This window comes from Canis lupus, chromosome 30, assembly GCF_003254725.2.
Source record: "Canis lupus dingo isolate Sandy chromosome 30, ASM325472v2, whole genome shotgun sequence".
NCBI classification, from domain to species: domain Eukaryota; kingdom Metazoa; phylum Chordata; class Mammalia; order Carnivora; family Canidae; genus Canis; species Canis lupus.
In genome coordinates, this window is record NC_064272.1 from 2457945 (window position 1) to 2467095 (window position 9151).

The window sequence follows — 9151 nt, forward strand, 5'->3', positions numbered from 1 at the left end:
AGGAGAGTGTGCAAGCAGGGCCCTGGCAGGCTGCGGCAAGAGGTGCTATTTTTTTTTTTTTTAATTCATGAGAGATGCAGAGAGAGAGAGAGAGACAGAGAGAGAGGCAGAGACACAGGCAGAGGGAGAAGCAGGCAGAGGGAGAAGCAGGCTCCATGCAGGAAGCCCAACGTGGGACTCGATCCTGGGTCTCCAGGATCAGGCCCTGGGCTGATGCCTGCACTAAACCGCTGAGCCACTCGGTCTGCCCCTAGAGGTGCTATTTTTGATCTAGGTGCAGTGGAAAGCCACGGATGGATTGAATTTTCACCATAGAGAGTGATGTTCACGGGATTTAAACCGATACTTTCAAAGTTTAACTCTGCCTTTCGGACAATTTGAAAGAAACAAAAAGTGGAGGCAATGTGGTTTCTCAACAGACAATTGCATAGATCTGTGCCAGGCACAACGGAATCCTGAGCCAGGCCCTTTGGAGTCAAGCCAGAGAGAAGAGAGGACAGGCAAAGACAGACGTATTATAGAAACAGAAAGGAAATAAATTGCTGATAACTGAGTCTGACATGTAATGGAGAAAAGTGAGGACTATCCCAGGTTTTTCACCCACATGTATGGCTCTGTGGTGGCACCATTCATTTAGACAGGAAAGACTGACATAAGCAAGCTGAGGAAGGGGTGGTAGAGGTATCAGGATTGACAGATGGTACTTTGGCAAGTCACAGAAGCCTTTAGATGTACGAGAAACAAGATGGGGCTGAAAATATAAATGTCAGCATCATCAGCAAAGAAATAGCGTTTGGAGTCCGAGAAGAAATGAGGGACGCCCAGGTGGCTCAGTGGTTGAGCGAGCAAGCTGAAGAATAAAAGCAGTGGGCCAGGCACTGAGCTCTGGGGAACTTAACGTGGCGCACGAGGGCAGCAGGAGAAAATCACCAAGGAATCTGGGGAAGAAAACTGTTCATGGGCAAAGCGAGAGGAGGAAAGCCGACAGGGCACCATCTTGGCATAAAAATCAAGAAAGAAAAGGGTTTTCGGAAAGGTCAAGTGTGCGGAATGCTGCCGAGGCTGAATAGGATGAGGGCAGAATGTAGGTGAATTTGGCAAGAGTGGCTGGCCCTGACAGGAACTGTGTAAGGCATCTCAGAATTGGCCGGTGGAAGGCTCAACTTGAACTCTCCCCCTGGAGAGGCTCAGTTTGCTCCCCTTCCAGTTCCTCAGGCCCAAATCCTGATGGCACCCCCGACTCCTCGTTCTTTCACGTCCTGCCTCCAACTCCCTAGCAAGTCCTGTTCATTTCAAAACATACCCACGACCCGACTACATCTCCCCACCCCTCTACCTATCATGCTCGTCTGTCTCTCTCCTGGCTCCCTTGGCTCATTATCGAAGCATCCTAAGTGATGTGTCCTCCCTTCCTCGGGAGGATTTTCAGTACAGCAGCTCGAGTGATCATTTCCAAGGATACATGCTCAGAGGACAAGCCAAAACCCTGTGAGCTCTGCCCCCATGTATCTGGCCTCCGCCTCCCCTTCTTCCCAGTGTCACGCCTACTACCATGCTCCTGAGTCTTGGGCTGTTGCCACATGGGCCCCCTTGCTCCCATCCAGCTTGTGTATGAGCAGCTTTCTCCCTGGATGTCTTCCTCTACACACCACCCAGCTCACCCTCCAACTCTCAAAGCTTTGCTTATCTCCCTGGGAGGGAGCTCCTACCCCTATTTGAAGCTGTTTCCACCATCCCCCTCCTCTGCTTTCTAGCTTTATAGCACGTATAACCACCTGACTTACTATATAGTTTATGTGTTAATTTAGGAACTGTATCTCTCCTGTCCTACCTATCTGGGAAGTTCACACTTCTTTCCCCAGTACCTAAAACAGTGCCTGGCGTCCAAGAGATACTTGTTGACCTGACAAGTAAGTGGTAAGAATGGGAGACTGCTGCGGACTGGGGGAGAATGGAAGGTGAGGAAGCACAACCAGTACATAGTGAACAGATGCCGGGAGAGGCAGCAAAACAACGGTACAGTAACTACAAGTGGTATGAGGTCAAAGGAGGGAGAGTTTTTGTAACCGGATGTATGAACACGGGGACCCCACGGTAATTTATGCTGACCCTGTATTCTATACTAAAAGGCTAGTTTATAAGCCTATATTCAAGAGCTAATATGTATCTTCAGTAATGAGATGAATCTGAGGACCAGAAGATTAATCAATCAGAGTAGGCAAAGTACAGGAACATTGTTTCCGATTTGTCATTTATTAGACAATAATCAGCCCCTCCTGCAAGTCCAGTCATAGTCATCTAAAGTCTGGTGATGATGCATTCAGAAAGGATTTCGCAGGACTGCAATTACACAGGTGAACACCTTTTCTTCTGAATGAGAATATTACCTTCTCACAAGTAATAAATTCAAATGTAGACAGTAAATTCAAATCCCATCCCCAAGCTAAACAGAAGCTTAGAGGAGTTGGGTAATTCGCTCGTCACATCACTAGTAAATGATGGAGCTGGCATCGAAATTCAAGCATCTTTGCCAATAGTCTATGTCAAACGTGTGTTAAAATTCACACCAGAATACACGTATTGTGTCTATTCTTTCTATAAAAATCGGAAAAAAAACAACCCCTTCTTTTTTTTTTTTTTTTAACCCCTTCTAATTTGATCCTTTAGGGGTACCTGGGTGGCTCAGTGGCTGAGTGTCTGCCTTTGGCTTAAGTTGTGACCCTGGGGTCCTGGGATCGAGTCCTACATCGGGCTCCCAGCAGGGAGCCTGCTTCTCTCTCTGCTTGTGTCTCTGCCTCTCTCTCTGTGTCTCTCATGAATAAACAAAATATCAAAAAAAATTTTGATCCTTCATAACAAAATTCTACAATAAATGTTGGAAGGGATACAAAAGTTACCACACATCTGTCAGAAGCCTGGGAATTAACACAAGTAAATGAGCAGAGACAATGCAAACAAATGGATGAGTTGGATGAATGCTATCTTAAATAAATACTAGATCACCTAACAAATTAAGGGCCAAGGTCCACAACTGGGGGTAAAAACAAAACAAAATCCAGGCTTCTTATTTTGTTTCTTTTGTTTCTATCCTCCCCCTCCCCCCAAAGTCTCTGGACTATTTTCTATTAGCTTTCATCCAAGCTGTAATAGGCAGAATCCTAAAATGATCCCCCAGGAGGCCCCTGGTGTCCTTGTCCTGCATAATCCTCTGCTTCTGAGTGTGGGTGAGACCTGTGAGTATAATGAGATATCACTCTCTTGTTAAATGACAAATGTGATGGGATGGCCACTCCCATCATTACAATCAGGAGACCACAGGATATTCCGCCTCTGGTGCTGAAGACTGCAAGCTGCCCCTCTGTGCTAGGGCCACCTGGCTTAGGACCCGGGGTAGCCTCTTAGAGCAGAGAGGGACCCTGGCTGGTAGCCAGCAAGAGAGGACCCCAGTCCTATAGCAGCAAGAAACCAAACGTTGCCAACAACCTCAATGAGTTTGAATGAGGACCCCAAGTTCTAGCCAATACCTCCATTTTAGCCTGATGAGACACTGAGCAGAGGGCCCAGCAAACCCACACCAGACTCATGACCAACAGAAACCATGGGGTAATAAACTGGCATTACGGTAAGGTGCTAAATTTGTCATCATTTGCCTCAGAGTAATAGAAAACTAAAACACAAGCCAATCTTCACCCTGACACAGACACTTCTGGAGGTGAACATGTGGCCATGACCTCACATAGTCCTAGAGAATAATAATGGAAACAGAATTTTTCATTCTGAATCGTCCTGACTGTCCCGCTCTTTCAAACCTCTGTGCTGTTTCACTCCATATTCCCTGAAAAATTCTGATTCAGACTTCAAGACTCAAGTCAAATGTTGCTCTCTGAAGAAGTCTTTCCTCATAGCTACGCCCATCCAGTCCCAAGCAGAATAAGTTACTCCTGTTCTTTTCTTCCGTGACAGCAGCTTGTCTGTCCATCTCCCGAAACACTTACCACGGTGCATTGTGGTAACCTCTCTCTGACAGAGAGGCCTATTCTTTTAGGACATAGATGCTCCAGGCTCTGCACAGGGGCTGGCATGGATTAAGTGCTAAATAATTGGATCTTGAGTAATGAAAACGAGGCTCTGGAAAAACATAAGCTTTGGATGCCCAGGGAGCTGCTGTTTCTCTTCCACCCAGATGACCAGGCCTCAGGTATTCATGGAAACTCAGAGAGATTTCTCCATGACAACAGCTGAGTGACTAACCAAGCACTTACTGCGCTGCCAGGGCAGATATTTACTGTCTTGAAAAGGCTGGTCTGAAATGGAAAAGTGTGCTAGGAGCGACAGGTGGTAGGTGCTGGGAAGGATTTAAATTTTTCCTAAAGGGGTGGCATGATTTGCTCTGCTTCAAACCCCTGCTTCTAGGTTTGCATGCTTGCTGACTCAAATTATCTGTTAATTTGACAGACATCAAATGCCAACCTAAACACAATAATCCCACAGAGTTAGTTTTACTCAATGGCTTACGACTATGGGTAACAAGACAGAAATGAGAATCCTATAGTCACAATATCCATGGTACTTACAGGCCTCTGGGGAGGACAGTATTTTTAGGAAATCACCAGACTTAGGCAGAATTATGCGTCATCGATTCATACAGAATACCACTTCCTGGCTATGTATTCTGAGAAAACTCAGAAAGAATTCACATTTTTCCTTAGGATCCACTCACAGGGGGAAAGAGCTGAAGTGCTCTGCTGCAGTTAACGTTAACTAACCATGCGACTGCTTTAGGCCTCCCCCTCACTGGAGAAAGACATCCTTCAAAATCAGAGAGGATATAAAGCAAGGCATGGAAATAAGGCACTAGCTTGTCACCGACTCTTAAGCCTTAGATTCAGATTCTCTCTAAAAAGAAATCACCGAACAACAAAGTACTGCTTTTTAATAAAAGTATTACAATAACATTGCCAGAAACTTAAAAAAAAAAAAAAATCCTGGAGGAAATCATCTTGCCACACTAAAAGAATTTAATTGACATTTGCTATTATTAAAATTATCTCAAAAATTTTTTGACATAAACTCAGTGAAATGACCTCTTTCAGCTCCCTTTGCATTTATACAACATCATTCTTAAGAATCGAGTCATATCCTATAGACTCTGCATTTTAAGGATCTTTTACAAGTATTGGTTGGCAATGACTCAAAGAGGAAGCCAGCTGGGGACACATTTTCCTAAAGATGAATGGGAGAAAAAGCAGGTTCTGGGCTCTAATCTTTCTCTACGGATAATGCTAGGTGCTCCTTTATTCACTCAAATATTAATGTACGAGACTTTGTGCCAGGTGATAGAGCTACAGCTGTGAGCTAGACAGATAAGGTCCCTATTCTCTAGATACCTATATTCCTGGGTGGAGGCATGCATTATATATCGTGTGGAATAAGAAGAAATGGGAAACAGGGGGAGAAAGTAAAGGTTCTTTAGCATGTATTAATGATTGTAAGTGCTACTGGAAACTTCAAACAGGGGGAATATAGTAAATACCTTCGATGCTCTGTGGGCCCACAAGATTCATGGCCTGGTGAGCTGGATACTCTACCCGTGGTCTGGCGATGCCCAACTGCTCCATAACCCCATGGAGCAGCCTCTGGATATCTGTTTCTGAGACCCGGTCAGGGGTCCTTGGGCTATAAGCAGATGCTGGAGTCCATCCGAACGTCAGCCAAAACACTAGGCCAGAGAACACGACAGACACCATCTCAGAGGCCATGTTTAAACCTGCAGAAGAAAGACCAAACATGTTTCTACTGGACACCACTGGCAACTGCGATGCTCCCACGCAAGTAAGTCACTGAAGGGACCACCTGTTGGGGTCTGTGATGAAAAATCCTTAGGGATTTGCCCTAAGTGTCCAGTGGAGACAGAACGTCTGCTTTGGAATAATAGGAAAGAAACCGAACAACCCAAGATAGCCAGTTCCCTGTGCACACAGCACCAGACAGAAGGAATGGCTCCTCTCACACCTTCTTCTCTCCTTGCAACTCCCTGGAAGTGCTTCATTACCCCCAACCCCTCTGCCCTCCGCTCTCTTAGTAAAGCAAGCAAACCAACAACAAGAACTTGCTTCAGTTTTGAGAGAGGGAGAGGAAGAATGACATCTCAAGTTTTCCCCGTCTCCGGGGAGAAAAGAGGTTCCTAGGAAGAAGTCAGGAAGACACAAATGGTCAAGAAGCACAGAGGTCACGAGCTGTGCAAGGGAACATCTTAGCTCAGCAAACATCCAACACATCTGAGATCCTGCAGGGGATGAGGGTACAGCCACGCAGGCCTGCCCTGCGGTCTGAGAAGTGAGGACAGGCCAACTGGCTGGGCCACGGACCCACTGAGCAGTCCTGGGCAAACGTGCCGGCTTTGTCTGCAAAATGGGCCTGAGGAAAGCACCCATGTTGGAGGGTTCTGTGAGTGTGTGCACAACGTCAGGCACAGAGCCCCCACAGCGTTGCTATGAGGCTGGCAATACTGTCTCACGGTCCTGTACGTTAGAGCTTGAAGAAGCGGCCGTGAGGAGAGCAAAAGGAGAAGACTGCCCTAGGGACCCACCCTGTCTTACATGTTGGCTTCTATGGAGTCAGGGGCCTGCAGAGCAAGGGGACAGGTACTCGTGCGGCTGCCCAACCTGGGTAAGACCGCAGCTTCAGCGGTGGCTGTGCAAACCCTCCCTCCTCTGGCCCAGTCTTCCAGGGAGCGGGCTGGGGGTGCATTCTCTTCCTTCCAGCTGCAGGAATCACAACCTCCATTTTCTTCTCTGTAAAGGAAAGGCTTTTCCCAAGTCATTCCTGGACGTGAAACCTTCTCCCCCAAAGAGCTAAGACAGTAACGCCTGCAGCGGTGCCGCAGAAGGCGGGAGGCAGGAACCACCGTGTGCGGCCCTCTCCTCCTCCTGCTGTGCAGGCAGGACGGCTTTGTGGCACCCACGCCCCTCTCCTGTGCCGAGCCACCCAACTTCCACCCTCCATTCCTTTCCCTTATTTATGACCGCACCTCCTAGCCCGCACCCACCCGTTGTCCTCCCCCAGCCTCCAGCCAAGGACGACAGCAGCCCCCCCATCTCCATACGGCGCACCCTGCGGCCCCGGGCGGGCCCCGGGGCGAGGGCAGGCATCCCCGCAGGACTCACCGGGCGGCCGCAGGACTCCTCGGCGGCCGGGCCTGGGCGGGGGTCGAGCCGGGCCGGGAGAGCCGCGGTGCGCGTGCGTCGCCTCCTCCGCGTCGTGGCTCCGCCCCCGCCGCGCCTCGGCAGGTGCAGCCCCGGCGGGCCCAGAGGCGGGAGCCCCCGCCCGGCCCCCGCCCGGCCCCCGCCCGGCCCCCGCGCGCCGTTCCGCCCTCGCGACCCAGGTACGCGCGGCCCCAACACTCTATCTACCGACCCCTGAGCAAGTGACTCGCCTTTTCTCAAGCAATCTGAACCATGTGCATGTCGCTAGCCTGCCCTTCGCCCCCAGTATCACATCCTTAATTTTGCCACCTTCTAGCATTTTTTATTTTTTTTGTCTTCTGGCTTGAAGCAGGGGGCAATAGTAGGAGAGAAAAAAGATGAAGAGGTCCTAAGAACTTTTCATGACGACCATGATAGGGTGCATCATAAGGGTGTTCACAGGAGCCCTTTTACTGAGCAGGAAAAAAAAAAAAAAAAACTATGGCAATACTTAACACAAAATGTCAAAAACTTCTGTTAAAGTGATACACTAAAAAACATGCGAAAACCTCTAGGAACATTAGTTCTGAGTGCTACTTCTAAACTTCAAGACCAACTATCAAGTAAGATTTATTTGGCCTGAAGGGATATTGAGCCCCCTGCACACTACAGAAATTCGTCAAGGTAGACCCAAATTTGTTACAAACGTATGGAACAACATTGACAAAATTGAGATGCAAAATCATACAATAGAACATGGCACATTTCTTTCGAGACTGGAGAGAAATACCAGGGTAGGGGGACAGAGAATAAGTAACTTGATGAGACTAGAATCCACATCCTTTTACCCTAGCTCCATCCAGCAAATCCATTCTCACCTATACCATTTTACGCAATGAGGGGCCCATGCAATTCACTCACAAGACACATAGCCTTTTGGTTTAAAGCCAAGCCTTCTTCCTAGAGTCTTTTCTTCCATGGAAGCTCTTCTTTCCAGCTTTTTGTTTCAGTGCATGCTACATCAACAGCACAAATACAGTCTATTGGTTTTAGGCTCAAAGACCATGCTGGGGTTGAATATTGATTATTCACACATACTGGTTTTTCAATTCAGAATTTTACCTTAACATTGTTTACTGTTACCTTCATTTTGTGCTTGGAAAAATGGAGAAGCCATTACAATTTACTGCTTTTGTGTTGGATGGAAATTGAGATACAATGAAAGGTTTCTTTCATATGAAATTTGATATTTTAAAACACATACATCCTGGACTTGATAATCATCAAACAGCAATATTAAATTCTTAGTGATTTTAAAATGTTGTGAGGCAGCCTGCTAATTTAAGTCCAATGTAATTGTATTGTGTGTTGCTCATAATAAACAAATTTGTACAAGATCTTTACTTGCAAGAACAAAGTGGAAATCATCTTTTAAGTTACTGCCCACATCCATACTTTTATAACTGTTGAGTATGTTCACATATCATTTGACCAAAGACCCTGAGTAACATGATCTCCATTTTATATGAAATGAAGATATTAATTCTAAAACTTGACTTTCCTGTCCAAGCTACTCACCTTCATAGTCCTCCTATACTGTTTGCTTTCAGCTAACAAAAATGGGATTGACATGTGGGTTTTTTTTTTTTTTTTAATAAATCTCTTTCATTATTTCTCTCCCCAAAAGCCACTAATTCAGGTAATTCTACAGTTAAGTCTCAGTCTCCTGGTCTTACAATTCAACACTTCACCCATTCCCATGGATAGAAAATGACATTAGTACATTTCTAAAAGTTTACCCAGAAGGCAGTTTAAACTGTTTTGAACCAAGACAACATATATTTCAACAGTTTGTCTTCTATCTCTACTTACTACCAGAAATATCATAAACTTGAAATGCATATAGTTTATGTAACAAACCTGTTTTGATGTCATAAAACATGGTATATAGGTTTTCAGTCTTTCTA

At 46.4% G+C, this 9151-nt stretch overlaps 1 protein-coding gene across 4 annotated transcripts in view; it reads right to left on the reverse strand.

Annotated features, from left to right (window-relative positions):
• Positions 1-7321, reverse strand: part of SCG5 (secretogranin V) — a 54293-nt gene extending 46972 nt beyond the window's left edge. For 2 of the 4 annotated variants that reach the window (XM_025473300.3, XM_025473299.3), the window contains exons 1-2: positions 7167-7321; positions 5534-5767 (exon numbers count right to left, since the gene is read on the reverse strand). In XM_025473300.3, coding sequence (XP_025329085.1) covers positions 5534-5759 — 226 coding nt within the window. In that variant the 5' untranslated portion in view covers positions 5760-5767; positions 7167-7321. Of the gene's footprint in view, positions 1-5533; positions 5768-6665; positions 6795-7166 lie in introns of those variants that run through there. The other 2 variants (XM_035708856.2, XM_035708855.2) reach the window with 1 other exon arrangement.
• Between the last annotated feature and the right edge of the window lie 1830 nt (positions 7322-9151).